General features: G+C 41.6%; 1 protein-coding gene across 1 annotated transcript in view; it reads right to left on the bottom strand.

Annotated features, from left to right (window-relative positions):
• Positions 1 to 21682, bottom strand: part of LOC145355508 (uncharacterized) — a 207281-nt gene that overhangs the window by 159681 nt on the left and 25918 nt on the right. Inside the window, exons 9-10 of the mRNA XM_080207731.1 lie at positions 18331 to 18375; positions 10565 to 10609 (exon numbers count right to left, since the gene is read on the bottom strand). Coding sequence (XP_080063857.1) covers positions 10565 to 10609; positions 18331 to 18375 — 90 coding nt within the window. The remainder of the gene's footprint in view (positions 1 to 10564; positions 10610 to 18330; positions 18376 to 21682) is intronic.

Genomic DNA, 21682 nt, shown 5'->3' with positions numbered 1-21682 from the left:
ATAAATAAAACTTAAAAAGAACCTGAACCATTTTGGCAATAGAACTTGCTGGGCTTGTAGCAAAGCTGTTCCAGTGGTATCTACCCAACAATTTTTTTTCTGTTTTCTTTAATGGGATGTGGGTATTGCTGGCAGGGCCAGCATTTGTTGCCTATTCCTAATTCCCCTTGAACCAAGTGACTGCTAGGCCTTTTCAGAGGGACAAACATATTTTTGTGGACCTGGAATCACTTGTAGGCCAGACCAAATAAGGACAACAGATTTCCTTCTTTCAAATATATTCGTGAACCAGATGGGTTTTTAGGACAATCAACAATGGTTTAATGGTCACCATTTGACTTAATTCCAGATTTTTATTTGAACCCAGGTTCCCAGAGCATTAGCCTGAATCCTGTGACATGTCCTAGGTACAGAAAGCAGGACAAATCCAATCTGGCCAATTATCCCAATCAGTCTACTCTTGATCCTCAGTACTGTGATGGAAGAGTTTCTCAACGGTGCAAGTGAGACTTGTTGAGCAAAACCTGCTCATTGATGGTCAGTTTGGGTCCCACCAAGATAGCTCAGCTCCTGGCCTCATTGCAGCCTTGGTTCAAGCATAGACAAAAGAGACTAAGTGAGAGAGACTGCCCTAGACATCAGTGCAGCATTTCACCAAGTTTGGCATCAAGGAACCCAAGCAAAACAAGAATAAATGGGAATCAGGGGGAAACCCTCAGCTGGTTGCTGTCATACCTGGCACAAAGAAAGAAGCTTTTGTGGTTGAAGATCATCTCGGTTCCAGGCCATCACTGCAGCATTTCATCAGGCTAGTGTCCTAGGTTCAATGATCTTCAGCTGCTTCCTTCCTTCCACCAGGAGTGATAATGTTTGCTGATGATTGCACAATGTTCAGCACCATTTCCGACTCCTCAGATATTAAACCAATCAATGTCCAAATGCAGCAAAATGTGGACAATATTCAAGTTTGGGCTGACAAGTGGCAAAAAACATTTGCACTGCACAAATGCCAGGCAATGACCAATTTCAATATAAGAAAATCTAACCATTGCTCCTTGACATTAATGGCATTAACCCCAATCACTGAATCCTTCTCTATCATCATACTGCAGGTTACCATTGACCAGAAATTGAACTAGACTAGCCATATAAATATTGTGGCTACAAGTGTAGGTCAGAAGCTAGGAATCCTAAACTAACCTCCTGACTCCCCAAAGCCTGTCCACAATCTACAAGGCACAAGACAGAAGCATGATGGAGTACTCTCACCTTGCTTGGATGTGTGCAGCTCCAAAAACAATCAAGAAGCTTGACAGCATTCAGGAGAAAGCAGCCTGCTTGATTGGCACCCCACCCACAAATATTCACTCCCTTCACCACTGACACACAGTAGCAGCAATGTGTACTATCAACCAGATGCACTGAAATAACTCACCAAAGCTCCATAGAAAGCATCTTCCAAACCCACAACCACTGTCATCGAGAAGAATAAGGGCGACAGAAACATTGGAACACCACGACTTGGAAGTTCTCCTACAAGCCACTTGCTGTCCTGACTTAGAAATATCTCACTGTTCCTTCACTGTCACTGAGCCAAAACTCTGGAACTCTCTTCCTAACAGTTCTGTGGGTGTACCTATACACAAAGAAATCCCACAACACCAGTTTAAAGTCCAAACAGGTTTATTTGTAGCAAACGCTGCAAGCTTTCAGGACAGCCTGTCCCTTCGTCAGGTGGCTGGGAGTGTACCTATACTCCATGGAATGTAGTGGCTTAAGTAGGCATCCCCACCACTACCACCTCAAGGGTATTATGTATGGGTTGACCTTGGCAGCAATGCCCACAAGCCATGAATTAACAAAAAAAAATTTTTGAGACATTGATGTTTTGATTACATTAATGAGGAATCCTACAATCGTTATTTGATTGTGAACACTAACATTCAAATGAAGATTCTATCATGAGCTGCTACTGTGCCTCATACCACAATGTTAAAGTCTGAGGAACAGTCCCATGTATTGATGATACTCATTCAGCAATGGACTCAATATGATTTGATTGAAAAATAAACTCTTATATATCATTGTGTACATATTACAGAGAAGGAGGCGCTGAAAGTTTTAAAGTGCATCAAGGTAAATAAATCCCTAGGACCTAATGAAATGTGTCCCAGGACATTGTGGGAGGCTAGGAAGGAAATTGAAGGTTCCCTAGCAGAGATGTTTGAATTATTGATAGTCACGGGTGAGGTGCCTGAAGATTGGAGAGTGGTACGTGTAGTGCCCTTGTTTAAAGAGGGCTGCAGGGAAAAGCCTGGGAACTACAGTGGTGGTGTAAGTTGTTGGAAGTTATTTTGAGAGACAGGATCTACAGGCATTTAGAGATGCAAGGACTGATTAGGGACAGTCAGCATGGCTTTGTGGGTGAAAAATCATGTCTCACAAATTTGATTGTTTTTTGAAGGGGTAATCAAGAAGGTAGATGACGGCAGTGCAGTTGATGTTGTCTACATGGACTTTAGCAAGATCTTTGACAAGGTACCGCATGGTAGCTATATTGTTGCATAAGGTTAAATCTCATGGGATCCAAGGTAAGGTAGCAAAATGGGTACAAAATTGGCTTGATGACAGAAGCCAGAGGGTGGTTATAGAGAGCTGTTTTTCAAACTGGAGCCCTGTGACCAGCGGTGTGCTTCAGGGATCGGCGTTGAGTCCACTGTTATTTGTCATTTATATTAAAGATTTGGATGAGAATATAGGAGGTATGGTTAGTAATTTTGCAGATGACACCAAGATTGGTGGCATAGTGGACAGTGAAAAAGGTTATCTCAGATTGCAACAGGATCTTAATCAATTGGGCCAGTGGGCTGATGAGTGGCTGATGGAGTTTAATTTAGATAAATGCGAGGTGATACATGACTTACTCAGTTAATGTTAGGACACTGGGGAGAGTTATGAAACAAATAGTTCTAGGGGTACAGGTTCATAGCTCCTGGAAAGCAGAGTCACAGGTGGACAGAGTGGTGAAGAAGGCATTCAGCATCTTTGGTTTCATTGGTCAGAACATTGAATACAGGATTGGGACGTCTTGTTTAATTTGTATAAGATATTGGTAAAGCCACACTTGGAATACTGTGTACAGTTCTGGTCATCCTATTATAGAAAGGATATTATTAAACTAGAAAGAGTGCAGAAAAGATTTACAAGGATGGTTTGAGTTATAAGGAGAGGCTGGATAGACTGGGACTTTTTTCTCTGGAGCGTAGGAGGCTGAGGGGCAATCTTATAGAGGTCTATAAAATAATGAAGGGCATAGATTAGCTAGCTAGCCAAAACCTTTTCCCAAAGGTAGGGAGTTCTAAAAATAGAGGACATGATCTAAAGTGTGAGGGGAGAGATACAAAAGGGTCCAGAGAGGCAATTTTTTCACACAGAGGATGGTGAGTGTCCGGAACAAGATGCTAGAGGTGGTGGAGTTGGGTACAATTTTGTCTTTTCAAAAGCATTTACATAGGTAAGATAGGTAAGATGGGTATAGAGGGATATGGGCTAAATGCAGGCAATTGGGACTAGCTTAGGGATTTTAAAAAAAGGGCGGCATGGACAAGTTGGACCAAAAGGTCTGTTTCCATGCTGTAAACCTCTAAGACTCTATGACTCGAGATGAAGCAGAAAATGCTGGAAAACTTAGCAGGTGTTGAAGCATCTGTTAATACTTAGCAGGTGTTGAAGCATCTGTTTTGGTTCAGATCAAGTGTAGTGTCGACATGCTGTACTTGGTTGAAGTCATTAGGTTACATTTTAGCTTCATTTGAAGCAATTTTTTTAAAGTGGTATCTCGGCCTTTTGGCTAAGATGCAACTGAGATCAAGCCTTGGAGGAGGAGCTATACCTACTCCAGTCAGCTTGGATCATGTAGATCAAGCCCAATTCAGGAGGTGAGAGCCCTGTCTTATCAGCTTGGATCGGGAATGTCTCAACTTGTTGGGACTCTGAATTGGATTTGATTTGATTGAATTGAATTGGAATAAAGGATAAAAGAAATCTGTTTAGAGAGAACAGAGCCAACATTTTGAGTCAGGATGACCCTTTATCACAGCTCTGATGTAGGATCATTCTGACTTGAAACATTTGCTTTATTCCCTCTCCACAGATCTTGTCAGACCTGCTGAGTTTTTCCAACATTTTCTGCTTTTGTTTCAGATTCCAACGTCCACAATATTTTGCCTATACTCCTGTGCATGAACTGTCATAAAGAAACAAAGGTCTATTTACAATCACAAAATGGTCACAGCACAGAAGGAGGCCATTCAGTCTGCTGTGTCCATGCTGGCTCTCTGCAAGAGTAATTTACTTAATGTCACCTCCCGTCTTTTCCCTGTAGCCTTGCAATTTTTTAAATTTTCAGATAATGATCCAATTTGTTTTTGAATGCCACGATTGAATTGGCTATCAACATATTCTCAAACTGCTGCATTGCAGATCCTGACCATTCACTACATAAAAATAAACTATGTCCAAAAATATCACATTCCACCATGATTTAAGCCTGCAATAATTTTGTCTCCCCACATAATCAAATTCTTGGCTTAAAATATTGAATCCATAGCAGTTGCATTTAGAAACATAGTTTTGTGGTGTTGAGATATTTAAAATAAGTTTCATTAGCTAAGTAATTTAAAAATATTGAGGAATATTTCAGATTTATTTATTTTATGGGCAGCCCTATTTTACCTGCATCCAATATTTAGTTAACATGGAATGTTGGGTCTATTTATGCTAATAATAAAGATGAGATGCATGTATAAAGCATCATCATCCAACTTGGTTCAGTCGCAGTCTTCAGAGAAACTGCACCTAAATTGCTAAGAATACAAACAACACTTAAAGGCTTATTGCTGAACATGTACTCAGCACTGCTCACACTCGCATGTCACTTTTTTTGAATTCAGGAGGGAAGTGATCGCTTGAGAGTGAATGTTAATTATTAAGATTTTCTGCAGCCCTTCTGCCATCGCCTCAGGGACATTTTTCAATAACAAAATGAAGCAAGCATTGCAGTCACCACACTAATCCCAGAATACAAAGTCAGCTACTGAATAAAAATAATGTACATGTAGGTTTTCATTCACTACCATTCAGCTCGAAGACGCCATTCTATTCTGAAAGGATTAATAATAAAGCCAATTTCACATTCCATAAATGCAGATTTGCCATACTGCTCACAAATTGCACGTTCAGCATATCTTGTAAATTCTATTCCAAGCTAACAATATATCTGATGATAATTATACTCAACATTGTGTTTTGTAATTTTCAAGCCCAAGAACAACTAAGATTTACTAACACTTCAATCAAGTATCCTCCACAATTTCCATTGTTAGAAACCATATTACATTAAACCCATTCCATTACATTCAATACTCATTCAACTCATGCACACTCATTGCTATATCAATTCATTATTTCAAATGTTATCTGACAAATTCTTCATGAACATTCACAAATTCTTTCCATCCTTTTTCATTTTACTTGTGTTGCTACTGTGCATTGCCAGACTCTACATAAACATCAATTTTCCTTTTATGGAGTCAGTCAGTTGCAGTGTACCAGAGGTTTGTTGCACCAATGAGGAAAGAAGTGGCCCATTCAACTTTCCTGGTCCAGGCAATTTACAACAGGGAGCCTTCTGGCACTAATGCCATGGAAGGTTTTGCATTCCTGGAAGGGTTTGCATCAGAATTTTCTGGTCGTAGCTGGAAAGAGAAGACCGCCATGGGGGTGCATGGAGGATTGGGGTGTTTGGGGAGGAGATGAATTTGTCACATTTGACTTTTTTGATCCTCAACCCAATACAAATCTGCAGTTTTTTATAATGCTATCTGGCTCTCATGGAAGTGAGGTGGGAAGGTCAGAAACTATTTCTGTGACTGCTAAGACATTCTAAGCCACTGATCATGCTAGTTTTGGCAAAACATCCCGCTCCTGTTAATGGTGAAAACATCAAAGCCACTAACAGTAAATTTGGGCTTGACCTGAAGAATGGTGGTTTGTACTTTGGTGGAACTGTTTGGCTGCCAGACTAATGCTGAGAGGAAGGGTCAGAATATAACCCCTTGCACTCTGCTACCTCAGATCAGTGCAGATTGGAGATTAGTTTCTTCCTTGTGGAATCTATATTTGCCTGACACAATTTTTGAAGCAACAATGAATATTCAGCTCTGATACAGATCTGGTCCCCGAAACAAGGATGTTGACTGTTATATCAAACTCAATTCTTCTTTTGTTAAGTATTGCTTTTCTAATCTTCCTCTTTGGAAGGTCATGGTAGAAGGAACTTGTGGATTAACAAACATTTTATCCCTAAAGTATCAAATTACAGAAAAGCCAAGACTCCCATTGAACAATAGATTTTTAACTGTCAAACCATGACAAACGAGTCAAACAGACCTGGGTACATTTATGTAGAACTGATAGGAAGCTAGAAGAAATCATGGACTGAAGAGTCACATAAATATTTATTGGGCTCAGTTTCTTTCCATCAATAAGATGCACTGCAGCAACTTGCCAAGGTTGCTTCAATAACATTGCCCAAAACCACAACCGCTATCACCTGGAAGGACAAGGACAGTAGGTGCATGGGAACACCATCAACTTCAAGTTCCCCTCCAAGTCATACATCATCCTACTTGGAATTATAATCACTGAAACTCTAATTTGCAATCTTCATCGGATGTAGGAAATACAGAACATCGGAATTAGGAGCAGAAGTAGGCAAGTTCAGCTCTCAGAGCTGATATATCACAACTAATGCCTTCACTATCTCTGCTGCCTACGGGTGCAGGCCACCAGATTAATCCCATTAGTTTATTCAATACCCTCTCCCTAGTGATGGTTATTGCACCAAGTTGCATTGCATTAACTGTAGTTTTCAGAAAATCTTCATTATGCTCCATCATGAGGACAAAGGCAAAATATTGTTTTTGTGCCGCTGCCAAAACTGTGTTCCCTATTAATACCTCACCGGTACTATCCTCTAAAGGGCCAACTTTTACTTTAGCTATTCTCTTCCTCTTTATATACCTGCAGAAATTTTTGGTATCTGTGTTTATGTTTTCTGCTAGTTTCCTTTCATAGTTCATCTTAACTCTTTTGATTCTATTTTTAGTAGTTTTTTGCTGAACCTTGGAATTCTCCCAATTCTCCAGCTTACCACTAGTTTTTGCAGTTTGGTACATCCAAGTTTTTGTTTTTATGTTCTTTTTGACTTCCTTTTACAATTCCTCTTCCTCTCACAAATATACTTGAGTTGACAGTTTTCAATATCTCCTTGAACATCCATCATTGTTCCTCAACTGTCCAGCCCTCAATTATCTGTGCCCAGTTTACTTAGGCCAACTCTTTCCTCAGGCCTGTATAATTACCTCTGCCCAATGCTAAAACACTAGTATGGCACTCTGTCTTCTCTCTCTCAGTCTGAATCTGAAATTCTAGCGTGCTGTGATCGCTTTTTCCAAGATCTTTGACAAGACTACTTATCAACCTTTCTTTATATAGTAACACTTAATCCAAAATTGCCTGCTCCCTGGTTGGTTCCATAACATATTCTCTGAGAAACAATCCCTCATACGCTCTATAAAATCTCCCTCAAGCTACCTTTGCCAATTTGATTAAATCAGTCAATATGGATATTAAAATCACCCATGATTATTATTGCGCCCTTCTCACAAGTCCTCATTATTTCTTGGTTTATACTATGCCCCACTATTACACAAGTATTATTCACAGGCCTGTAAATTACTTTTAGCAAGATGTTTTTTCCTTTGTTTTTTATTTCCACTCAGATTAATTCAACACGTGGCCCCTTAGTCCCAATATCATTTGTTAATACAGCCTTGATGTAATCTTTAACCAATAAAGCAATTCCACCTCCTGTCCCATCTTGTCTATCCTTTTGGAATACTGAGTAGTTTTGGACATTCAACTCCCAGTCCTATTCCTCCTGTAACCATGGCCGTGATTCTGCCACCGCGATCCACAACTTTCCTGTTGCCGGCCTTGTACCAGGATTTGCGCATGCGCTGGGAATGCATGCACATCTCCCAGAACCGGTGAATAGTCACATGTCAGATCACGCTGGAAACCAGCAGGAAAGTACTTTGAAACTTTTTAAAATGTATTTTAAATATGTTTTAATTGTGATTATTGGAAACTTTCAGGTCCCGATTGAATCGCCCACCCCGCCATAAGTACTTCATTCTGGCAGGGGTTCAGACTAGCTCTCCTCATTCAGAGAACGAGCAGGAGACCCTGCTGGAATGAAGGAGGGGCAATCAGGGCCCCCCAGGGGGTCGGTTGGCAGGGGGTGGTGCCCCTGGGCATGGGCACCCTGGCACTGCCAGCCTGTGTCTCCTGGCACTGCCCAAGGGGCAAAGTGGCTATGCCCAGGGTTCACCTTGGCACTGCCCACCAGGCAGTGGGCAGTGCCAAGGAAACGAGGCCTATTGTGGGCAGGGCCGAGGGGTGATCGGTGGGGTTGCCGGAGAGCTGCTGCCACCCTGCAGACAGGATCAGCCTGGAATGGAGGGAGGACAGGTTGAGGGGGGGGAAGGTGGTGGTGGCGGTGGTGGTGGCGGTGGTCTGCCGGGGGGGAGCCTGCCTCCAGGGGAAGATCTGACCCGGGGGAGGGAGGGTGGTCAGTGGGGGGTGGAGGGGGAGTCTGCCGAATTGAGAAGGTTGGCAGGATCACCACTGCGGGGGGGGGCGTGGTCTGTGCATCAGGGCACTCTGGGACCTGGGGGCAAGATCAGGGCTGGCCTGGGAATTGTTGTGGGGGGCACAATCAGGCAGTGGGGCGTGGGGGGGGGGGGGGGGCGTGGCATTAGAGAGGCAGTGATTGACCTAGCCAGCAAACAGGGAGCCTGATAGATTGGGGCCACTTAGCACGCGCAGAGTTTCGGAGCTTTCAGACTCTGGGCCCGTCCCCTGGGTGTTTAATGATATTCATGATTGGGACCTCTGCAGTGCACAGAGTGGGGAGATTTGGTTGAGAAGCTGAACTGAGAAAACAGTCGAGATCTAGAACAGTTTTCCCGCCAATTCAACGCTTTTGGGAGAATCTTCAGTAATCCTTACCAAATCATACCCATTTGTCTCTATTTGTGCCATCAATCCATTGACCTTATTCTGAATACTGCGTGCATTTAGGTGTGTTTTTAAATAGGTCTAACTGGTTTGTCTTTCCCTTGCAAGATTTTCTTGTGCACTACATTTTTCACACATTTTGACATCCCTTAGTCATCTCTGATGGTTGTTGGACTGGCCCTACCTGTCCATCCTATTAACCTCTATCTTCTCACATACTAATCTAATGCTTTGGTTCTCATAAACCATTATACTTTTGGGGCGGCATGGTGGCTAGCACTGCTGCCTCATAGTGCCAGGGACCTAGGTTCAAATCCTGGCCTTGGGTCTGTGCAGAGTCTGAACGTTCTCCCCATGTCTGCGTGGATTTCCTTTGGGTGCTCCAGTTTCCTCCCATTGTCCAAAGGACGTGCTGGTTAGGTGGATTGGCCATGCCAAATTCTCCCTCAGTGTATCCAAACAGATGCCAGAGTGTGGTGACTAAGGGATTTCACAGTAACTTCTTTGCAGTGTTAATGTAAGCTTACTTGTGACACCAATAAATAAACTTAAATAAAAACTTATTTCTTATAGTTTTACCCTTCCCTTTCCCCCACTTGCTAGTTTAAAGTCTGTGTGACCACTCTATGTATCCTTTCCGAAATGATGTGGGTATGCCGGCGTTGGACTGGCGTAAACACAGTAAAAAGTCTGACAACACCAGGTTTTAGTCCAACCTATTTATTTGATAATATACTATATATAGTATATTATATAGTATATAGTATATAGTATATTATCAAATAAATAGGTTGGACTAAAACCTGGTGTTGTCAGACTTTTTACTCCTTTCCGAAAGCCATGATGTGGAGATGCTGGTGTTGGAATGGGTAGGCACAGTAAAAAGTCTCACAACACCAGATTAAAGTCCAACAGGTTTATTTGGTAGCACCAGCTTTCAGAATGCTGTCCCTTCATCAGGTGAGTCAGTTGGACTTTAACTTAGTGTTGTGGGACTTCTTACTGTGCCTTTCTGAAAGAACACTGGTCTCAGCTCGGTTCAGGTGGAGACTGTCCCAATGGTACAGATCCTGTTCCAATACTGATGCCAATGCCCCGTGAATTGGAACCCCTTTTTGCTGCACCACTCCTTTAGCCATGTGTTCACTTCCCTAACATTTCATTCTCTTTTTCTAGGTCTGCAGTAAAGGTCAATGCTACATCTTACCAACAGGGTACACTATGATGTAAACCCTCTGCTATTCTCAATAAGGTGTAGGGGTTAGAGTCATAGACTGGTTATTATGTTCAGCAAATTAAATTTTTTACAAACACAAAAGTATATTTTAAAAATGGGTATGATGATACTTGATACATTCTAATACAGTTTTATTTATAGTTTGGTTTTACGGTCGAAAATTGAAGGCTGATGTTCACTTACCAATGCACCTCTTTTCCCACTTGGACCTGGTGGCCCTTCAGGACCCTAGAAAAAATATTGATAACACCAATAAGTTTTTTAACCAAGTGCCAGATGTTCTAACTGAAGATTGCTGGATTCACAATGAAATATTCAATTTAAATATAAGATTATTTTTAATTACTGAAATCTTGGTGGATGATGTCAGCCTGCAATACTTGAAGCAAAAGTAAACTTCTTGTAAAAATGAAATAGTTTTTCTAATTTTGTTTCATCTGCAGTAGTGAATGGGTTAATTAACTTTGTAATACTTGGAGAATGGTAAAAAGTATTGTACAATTGGTGCTGCAGCTTGTTTTCATGTTTCTCAGATATACACAAGATTTGTTTTCATGTGCTCAGACAAAGACACTGCAGCTGTCCTTGCTGTTGTACATAAGTTTATGATAGTCCGTTCATAAATGTAGACTGACCCAGCTTGTATTTATGTTTGTGTCTTTAATTTTGTGGACTTTCGCCTAACATAGTGAAGCTTGCTTGCCCTAAATATATATTCAAATATATATTCGTTATATACTGCTTATGTGTCATGTACCAACATATTACACATATTATATGCTATACAACTTATGAACGTAGATTGTTAACCAGTCCCGTTAATTTTAACTTGTCTTGTCGGCCTGTATGTTAGCTAAGGGCTAGTCACACACATCAATTGTGGCCTTGAGATAACCATGAAGAAATGCCAAAGCAGCCATGTTCCCACGATGGAGGACAATCCACACCCTGTGAAACTGCTGAGACTGAGAAGATACTTATATAACTGGGGGGTATAAATATGTGCTCTTAACTTGTGTTCTGGGAGACGCCTGGGGAACCGCTGTTAGGTACCAGATGTATCTCCCAAATGCTTTTGAATAAACTTGCTGTACTTTGACTCACAATTAGTCTCAGAGGTAACATTACCTACAACACATCTAAGAAAATAATTTTATTCTTTTTGAAACAGAAGTAGATTGCATTCACTGAGTTTGCTTATTATTTACTGGATTAAACAATTGGCCAGAATTTTCTGGCTGTTCACACTGGCAGGATCTTCTGGTCCTGCTGATGGTGCACCCACACCATGGGTTTCCCAGAGGCGTAAGGGGCAGTCAGTGGTAAATCCCATTGACAGTGGTGGAACCAGGAGATTCTGCTGCCAGTGAATGGCGTACTGCTTTCTGCCGCAAGAAACACGCTACGGGAAGGTCAGAAAATTTCCCTCCAGGATATAATTTCTAGCTAGAGTCAATAACCTCCAGCTTGGATACTCAATATTCTTTCAAATATGTTCTGACCCTTCACTTTCCTTCAACTCTACCTTGTCCAATTCTCTGCTACTACTCCACAAAAAGTTCTGGTTACTCAGCACACATCCTTGCCAATCTACATTGGCTTCCCATTCCCCACATCTCAGATTTAAAACTGATGAAACCTCCATGGCCTAGCCTTTCACAGACATGTTAATCCTCTTAAACTTCAAACTCTCCATTTCTGACTCCCTTCTTCCACTTCACAATTGACTGAATTTTCTCATTAAACTTTTTATTCTTTCTTTTTCATTAAAAAGTGCTATAAAAGCCATCTCTTTGATCAAACTTTTAGTCACCTTTCTTAACTCTTTTTCAGTAATTATTTTCCTTCACATTATCTAGGATATCTACGTATGTTAAAGACACTCCACTTTCAGCTGTCATGCCCAGTGAGGGCATTGAAAATGATGGGCTTCTTTTGGATTGATCCATGATTATGCTTGGCAAAATACTGCAGTGTTTGCCATTGCCTTCTGTAGCATGGCTGACCAAGAAATTCTCTCACTCTTTACCAGTTGCCATCAGCCATATTGGAAGGATTTACAGGCTGATAATCAGACTGTTGGGCCTTATTATGAATACTCCTTCCATGGCTATCTGATGCTGAAGTGGAACTTCAACCCAGAGCTTCTGGCCCAGAATTAGGGACATTACCACAGAGCCACCAGATATCCCTCATTAAAGGCACTATGAAGGTGTAAACATTTGCTAAAACATCACTGGGGTTCAATAATTACAAATGTGCAGTTTTAGAAGTGTTTCTCACATATCATTGCAGCATTGAAATGTTTCTATTTATTCATTTCTTCAGCAATGATCTATCTAATTTACATCAATTAAAATAATTCCCTCATTATAATATTGCACCAATCTCTGCTTCCTTTTAAAAGCTATCAGCACCCAATTTAAGTTCAACTGGAAATTGTCCCATGTGACATTATTCTTGTAGAATTACATAAATAATGTTGAATTGTTGGGGGTCTGGGACTTTTTTTATTTCAACTACACACCCACAAACTTCCCAGTTATTCAAACCATTTGCTGCACTGATATTGAGAAAGGTAGTCTGAAACATTGTAAACATTCAACACCAGAGGGCACTTTTTCCCTTCTTCAGGAAGAGAAAAGTGGGAAGCGTGACATCATGATAGTCAGCTTATGTTCTGTGATTGAACTTAAATCTGATCTCAATAACTCCTTCAAATGAATTAGGAGACATGAACAATTACAACTCTGTATTGTTTATGAACCAAGTTTAAAGTTTATTTATTAGTGTCACAAGTAGGCTTACATTAACACTGCAATGAAGTTACTGTGAAAGTCACCACACTCTGGCACCTGTTCAGGTACACTGCGGGAGAATTTAGCATGGTCAATGCACCTAACCAGCACATCTTTCAGATTGTGGGGGGAAACCGGAGCAGAAACGTGAAGAAAGTGCAAACTCCACACAGTCACCCGAGGCTGGAATTGAGCCTGGGTCCCTGGCACTGTAGGCAGCAGTGCTAACCACTGTGCCACCGTGCTGCTTGCCAAAAGTGTCTTAGCAACGTTTATTGTATATTTGTAAATAACACCCTTGATTTATAGTGTCTTTAACATAGTGAAACAATCCAAATCACTTCAGAGCAGCATAATCCAACAAAAATTTGCACTCAGCCACATAAAACCACATAAAGCAATAGGGACTATAAGCTTGGTCAAAAAGGCAATTTCAAAGAGCATCTTAAAGGGAGAAAGAGAGGAGACTGGAATGAATTCAGGAGGAAATTCCAGAGCTTGGCGTCTAAATGGCTGAAAGCATGGCTGTCAATTGTAGGGCAAAGAAACTAAGCGATACACAGAGTGATGAGCTGAGAGGCAAAATGGCACTGGAAGGCATTGGGGTATGCATGCTGACTTTCCACCACCATGCTAAATGTGCTAGTGATGGGAAAGTTGGCAGACCAGCAGCTGCTGGAAGCACAATTAAGCCACTTAAGTGGCAAATTAAGAGCTCCACAAGGAGACCAAACAGTAAAAGCTGGTAGCCTCTCTGTGGGCTCCGGGAGTAGTGCAATGGCTGCCCCGTGGCAACAATGCCCCCTCTGCACTGCAGCCACCTACCTCGATTACCAGCTCCCATCTGGCCCTGCCATCCCCAAATCAGACTTAACCCTCTTTGATCGTGCTACTGAGTTGCCCACTCATTGCAGTTAATGGTAGCCCTGTTAAGGCTGCTGAGCTGATCAAAGCAAGATCACTTCCCACTTTTGGGCATGGTGGCGGGAGCGCTGCCATCCCTGTGAAGTTGAGCACACAGTTTGTGTTGGCAGTCAAAAATAATGGGAGGGATTTTACAGCCTCGCTCGTCCCCAAACTGGAGGTCAATGAACCTTCTCATTGTCCGACCTTCGCCCACTCCAATTCCTGTGGCAGGCAGGGCAGTAAAATTTTGGTCATTGTCTTTGGTCTTTCTATTGTTAAATTGAAGGAAATTTTGTCTCACCCAGGACTTGATGATGGACAGGCAGTCTGACAACATGAAGGCAGTGGAATGATTGAGACAGTTGGTGAAAAGCTGTAGCAGTGTGTTGCCATTCTCCATGCAAGACCTGAAATTCTGTCTTTGGCTATTGTTGCCAAGGAGTAACATGTAAATGATAAACATGGGTGAGCCAAGTATAAGTACTTGAGAGGCTCCAAAGATAATGGTGCCAGTCAGTAAACCAGGTGAGGGAAGTTCCATTCAGCTGGATAATGGAGCAGAAGTACTGAAAGACTGTTGTTTGGTCAACCGTTACAAACATACACACAGTTTTGAGAAGGATTTCACCACAATTAGTCATGAAGAATATAATTTGTATCTTTAATTAGCACTGTTACAATTCTGCGCCTGGGTGGAAACCTTATTGGAGAGATTCAAATTTGGAGTTGTGAAAACATGGCAGTAAAATTGGGAGCAGACAATGCGGACTTTGGGAAGGAGTGGAAGGTTGCAGATGGGGTACTAGTCTGCAAGATTACAGGGGTCAAGCGTGTGTTTATTGGCAAAAAAAAAGGAAATTAGGTGATCAGCAGCTTTTTGGAACAGATTCAAAAGACCAGTAGATCAACAGTATCTTGGCAGCAGTTTGAGAGAATTTTAGGAAATCTATAACTATGATGTTTAAAATCGAAAATAATTGCATTCTTTGAGACGACGGCTGAATTCTCCAGCGGATCTGGCCGGCAGGATTCTCTGGTGCCGGCAGTGGTGGCGCACTCCTTGCCACAGACTCCCAGGCAGCATGGGATAGCTTCAATGGGAATTCCCAGTGACATCGGGGAGAAGAAGACCCCACGACTAGTGAACAGCATGCCACCTCCCGCTGCCAAGAAAAAAACTACATGGAGGCCAGAGAATCTCACCCACTATTTTTTCAAATGTCATGAAAGGAAAAAAGTTAACTTTCATTTATCCAGTGCCTTTCATAATAGAGACATTGTAATGTGTTTTACAGTTATTTAAGTGTTATTGTGAAGAATTTATGTCAAAAATGCATTAACCAATTTGGGCACAACAGGATCTCACAAACAACATTGAGATAATGACCAGTTGTTTTACAGCGATGTTGATTAGCAATAAATTGTGATCAGGAACCAAGGAGAATGTCTCCTCTCCTTCAAGATTTCATAGAATTGCATTCAGAGAATAGATGTTAGTTCTGGCGCACATAGAACATTTTTCTATTATGAGTACTTAGGGTCACAGCTCAGCTATAACATTCTGTAGGTGCAGAGTAGCTATTTTAACCAACAATCCATATCCATCACAACTTCAGAATAATAATCCCTACATTTTTCCAATTTTCACACAAACCATCCTTTGGCCCCTCTGAGACAGATTGTTCATATTAAGTTACTTAATGCCAAATTACATGAGACTTTAGATTGGAGCTTGCACCCACTAGAACTAGATTATCACTTCAATTCTTATAGAATCCTTAAAGCCAATAGGTAAAAGGGGTTTAAGACCATTTGTCTTGGTAAGATCTGAACCCAGATGCGTGAACTAAAAGGTCATTGTTAAACCCATTGTTACACCCAGATTCCAAATGTTCTGAAAATCTGAAAATACTGGCATACTCAGGCTAACTCTCACTGGGTGGAAGTTTCAACTTTGGCAGGGGTTTAAATGGCAGTAATGAATCAATAGCCTTCTATCCAATTTTCTTCTCCATTGATATAAAAGTTAGGCTGTGCTTCTCTCCCCATTATTTTATTTCCCCCACTAAAACTGGAAATCCTACCCATTATTTTCACATAGCCACCCGCTCATAGGAGGTGCTGATCAAAAGGAAGTTCCCTATTGTGAGCTAAGAACATATTGCTTGGCCAAAAGAAATTAACTTCAACAGAAAAAGAAAAATGAAGTAAATTTTGTAGACAGTCTTCTTAGGGCAAAAATTGCTGCATTATAGAAATCGTTCTGTAAAGATAGCAGCAAAGAGCTTAAACAGGGACTTAGGAGGGCAAAAAGGGGCTGTGAAATGTCCTTGGCAGGCAGTATTAGGGAGAATCTCAAGGCTTTTAATGCATATATAAGGAGGAAGAGGGTAGTTATAAGGAAAGGGTAGGTCCACTCAAGGACAGTGGAGGGAAATTATGTGTGGAGCCAGATGAGGTGGGTGAATACTTTGCATCAGTATTCACAAAGGAGAAGGATGTGGTGAATGGGGAGTGTAGAAAGGAGGATTGACATTCTAGGCCATGTTGAGATGAAAAGGGAGGAGGTATTGAAGGTTTTGAGAAACATTAAGGTGGACAATTCCCCAGGGCCACATATGGTATATCCCAGAATACTGAAAGAGGCAACGGAAGAAATTGCTGTGGCCTTGGCCAAAATCTTTGTATCCTTTTGAGTAGACAAGGTACCAGAGTATTGGAGAGTAGCTGTTTAAGAAGAGCAGAAGAGACAATCTGGGAAATTACAGGCTGGTGAACGTTACATCAGTGGTGGGGAAATTATTGGAGAGGATTCTTAGGGACAGGATGTACACACATCTGGAAGAGTATAGGCTTATTAGCAATAAGCAACATGATTTTATGATGGGGCTGTCATATGTCACAACTCGATTAAGTTCTTTGAGGAAGTGACAAGAAAATTTGACCTCTAGGGCAGTTGCATACATGGACGTTAGTAAAGCCTTCAATAAGGTTCCTTGGCAAGCTGATACAAAGAGTGAAGTCATATAGGATCCAAGGTGAGCAAATAAGATGGATAAAAACTGGCTTGGGCATAGGAAGCAGAGAGTAGCAGGTGGAAGGCTACTTTACTGACTGGAAGTCTATGATATGTGGTATTCCTCAAGGATCAGTGCTGGAGCCCCTGTTGTTTGTAATATATATAAATGATTTGGAGGAAAATGTAGGTGGTCTGATTAGTAAATTTGTAGATGATACAAACATTGGTGGAGTAACGGCTAATGAGGAGGATTGTCAAAGTATACAGCAGGATATAAATCAGCTGGAGTCTGGGGCCAGAAGACTGCAGATGGAATTTAACCCGGACAAATGTGAGGTAATATGATTTGGAAGGCCTACTGCAGAAGGAAAGTATACAGTATATGGTAGAGCTATTAGAAATATTAGCATACAAAGAAATCTACGCGTGCAAATCCACAGTTCCCTAAAGTTGGCAACTCAGGTGGACAAGGTGGTCATGGCATGTTGGCCTTCATCGGCTGGGACATTGAGTACAGAATTGGAAAAATCATGATGCAGCTGTATAAGACTTTGGTTAGGCTGCATTTGGAGTATTGTGTACAATTCTGGTCACCACACTACCAGAAGGAAGTTGTTGCATTGAAAAGGATACAGAAGAGATTTATCAGGATGTTGCCTGGTTTGAAGGATAAGGACTATGCAGAAAGATTGAACAAACCTGGATTGTTTTCACTGGAGTGTCAGAGGATGAGGGGGGACCTGAGAGAGGTTTACAAGATTATGACAGGCTTGGATAGAGTGGATAGGAGTCAGAGTCTTTTTCCTAGGATTGAAGGGTCAATTACTTGAGAGTATAGGTTGAAAGTGAGAGGAAGAAAGTTTAAAAGAGATGCAAGGAGAATAATGAATGCCTGGAACGCACTGCCGGAGGAAGTGTTAGAAGCAGATTCAACAACAATGTTCAAGAGGTATCTGGATAGATACATAAAAAGGCAGGGAATAGAGGGATAGGGACTACGTAGAGGCAAGAAAATATTAGATTAGAAAGACATCTGTGTCAGCACAGACTTGGTGGGCTGACAGGCTGTTCCTGTCCTGTACTGTTCTATGTTCCTGCTGTTGCTAACTTTTGAACTGAAGATTTGTTGTTAACCTTAATCATATTTTCCTGTCCTTTCTAAATATGAATACACAAAATGGAAAGAAAATTTAACTGAACAACAGATTTGTGGAATGTATACATACCCTTTCGCCTTTTATTCCTGGGACCCCACATTCACCTTTTACGCCCTGCAATGGCAATAATAATAAAAGTATTAGGATGTAATTTTGACAAATCTTGTATTAGTCAATCAGCACCGAAGAAAAATATGAGTCCCTCTGACACACTACAGATAAAGATCAATTGATTCTAGTTCTGTAAAATATGAACATATCATTAAGCACATAAATATTTAGTTGCTTGAATAATTAGGTCAATTACTTGTTTCAATGTTTTTACAATGTTTTTAAAAGTTGCTAATGAAGAAACTTTAGTTTTAATAACTATTCTACAAACTAGAAATATGTATAGAAATACATTCAATTTGCAACACTGAAACAGGCCATTTGGTCTATCTAGTTCATATCGGCAATTTGTTTCCATGCAAACAATTATTTTTTTATAAATAAGCCCATATTCCATGGTTTCCATTGCTTTATATATCTAACCAATGTAATTCTATATGTTCATATACATCCCCATCTCCGCACGGAAGTGTGTAAAATTGTGGGATTATGGGGGACTGCCGTGCTTGTTGCCTATATGCCTCCACTGATATTTTGCCAGTGACAGGATAGATGTCAGTCTGTCCACATACCTTGGGGCCAGATGAGAATCTTAAGTAGCGACTTAAACGTAGAGGCTTCCAAGTAAACCCCAGAAGCCTGACTGCACATATAGTGGTGAGCAGGGTCCCTCTTGTTCAAACACCCTGTGCCCAGTGAAAAGGGCTACTCAGCTTGTCCCTCCCTCCCCAACTCCTGACTGAGACCTTTCAGTCCCATTGTCATTGTCTTACTGGCCCCAGCAAAGTCACCTTACTTGCATGGGTATCTGACCTCCATCACTATTTCTTGTCGGAGACCAACTGCAATCTTAGCAGTGGTCACTGCTCCCATTGGCAGTGCTGAGACTGGAGAACTGTTGGTCATTTGGTTGTTCACAACTCTTGGAGTTACCTAAATGCAGGCAGAAGCCACTAATTGCCTGACACACTATAAAACTCTGTTGTGGATTCCCAGGCAGGTGGAGACAGGTTCGTTCCTGCCTGGACATTAACTGGCTGTCCAGGAGGTGACTATCTTTTGTGTAAACAAGTTGTTTGCTCTCTGCTTTAAGCAACTTATATTTAGTCTTGTAATCTCTATGGTCTATTATTCTAGACTTCTTTCGTAATCAGTCTACTTCTACAATCCATGTCCCATCCTTTAATATTGTTAAACATTTCTAGCACATTGCACTTTGAAGTTAAAATTTTAAAAAGCCCTGTATCTGGTTGGGAACCTGACAGTTACAGGAGGAATTATGAGAAGAATTTAACATAGAAGTAAGGACAAAAACAAAATGCTGTGGATGCTGGAAATCATATTGGGTTGAACTTATTGCTCGTTCACAAATAGGATCTTCCAGTCCTGCCGACAGTGTGCCCGGCTATAGTTTTCATAATGGTGAGTGGTGTATTCAATGGAAAATCCTGTTGACAATGGTGGGACTAGAAGATCCCACCACCAGCCAATGGCAGGCTGCTGCCTCCTGCACCACAAAACACCTGGTTCCACCCCCCCCACCAAGTCGCCAGCAAAGCCGTCCCACCACCTGCCTTCACTGCTACCATCGCTCCCCCCCCACCAAGTGAGCGAAGCCTTACTGTGGAATTGCCAAAGGTACCTCTTCCCTATTCATACCCCTCTTCATGACCTCCAAACCACCTTTTAGGTCCACTCTTTCCTCCCTTCAGGCTCCAGCCCTTGGCAGTGCAAACCTGGCAGATTTTCACAACCAGTGTCCCAGGGCACTTACCAGCCATGTCTCTGACCATTTGGGGGTTCAATGCCCTCTGAGTCCTCCAGCGTATAAATTCAATTTATAAGACATAAGATCATAAAGCCATAAAATATAGGAGCAGAAATAGACCACTCAGCCCATCGAATCTGCTCCGCCATTCAAACATGGCTGATGTTTCTCATCCCCATTCTCCTGCCTTTTCCCCATAACCCCTGATCCCCTTATTAATCAAGAACCTATCTATCTCTGTCTTAAAGACACTCAATGATCCCGCCTCCACAGTCTTCTGCAGCAAAGGTTTCCACAGATCCACCACTCTCTGGCTGAAGAAATTGCTCCTCACCTCTGTTTTAAAGGATCGTCCTTTTAGCCTGAGGTTGTGCCCTCTGGTTCTAGTTTCTCCTACTTGTGGAAACATCCTCTCCACGTCCATTCTATCCAGGCCTTACGTATCTTGTAAGTTTCAATAAGATTCCCCCTTCATCCTTCCAAACTCCAACAAGTACAGACCCAGAGTCCTCAACCGTTCCTTATATGACAAGATCTTCATTCCAGGGATCTTTCTTGGGAACCTTCTCTGAACCCTTTCCAAGGCCAGCACATCTTTCCTTAGATACAGATCCCAAAACTGCTCACAATTCTCCAAATGGAGTCTGACCAGAGCCTTTGCAGCCTCAGAAGTACATCCCTGCTCTTGTATTCTAGCCCTCTCGACATCAATGTTAACATTGCATTTGCCTTCCTAACTGCTGACTGAACATGCATGTTAATCAAAACAGAATCGTGAACAAGGACTCCCAAGTCCCTTTGTATTTCTGATTTCCTAAGCATTTCCCATTTAGAAAATAGTCTATGCCTCCATTCCTCCTTTCAAAGTACATAACCTCACACTTTTCAACACTGTATTCCATCTGCCACTTCTTTGCCCACTCTCTTAACCGGTTCCATGCCACCTGCAGCCCCCCTGCTTCCTCAATACTACCAATCACTCTATATACCTCTGTATCATCTGCAAATTTAGCAACAATGCCTCAGTTCCTTCTTCCAAATCGTTAATGTATATTGTGAAAAGTTGTAGTCCCAGCACTGACCTGAGGCACACCATTAGTCACTGGCTGCCGTTCTGAAAAAGACCCCTTTATCCCCTTTCTCTGTCTTCTGCCAGTTAGCCAATCCTCTTTCCATTCCAGGATCTTACACTTAACACTATGGGCTCTTAACTCACTTAACAGTCTTCTATGTGGCACTTGTCAACGGCCTTTTGGAAATCTAAATAAATCACGTCCACTGGTTCTCCTTTATCTAATTTCCTCGTTACCTCCTCAAAGAACTCTAACAGATTTGTCAGACATGGCCTATCCTTGACAAAGCAGTGCTGATTCAATCCTATTTTATCAGGAACCACCAAGTACTCTGCGATCTCATCTTTAATTGTAGACTCCAAAATCTTGCAAATGACCAAAGTCAGGCTAACCAGCCTATAATTTCTCATCTGCTGCCTCCCTCCCTCCTTAAACAGTGGTGTTACATTAGCTACTTTCCAATTCTCTG

This window comes from Carcharhinus amblyrhynchos, chromosome 2 (assembly GCF_965287045.1).
Source record: "Carcharhinus amblyrhynchos chromosome 2, sCarAmb.v2.hapA, whole genome shotgun sequence".
Classification (NCBI taxonomy): Eukaryota; Metazoa; Chordata; class Chondrichthyes; order Carcharhiniformes; family Carcharhinidae; genus Carcharhinus; species Carcharhinus amblyrhynchos.
Note: the sequence above shows the minus strand (reverse complement) of the source record. Positions and strands in the feature narration are given on the sequence as shown.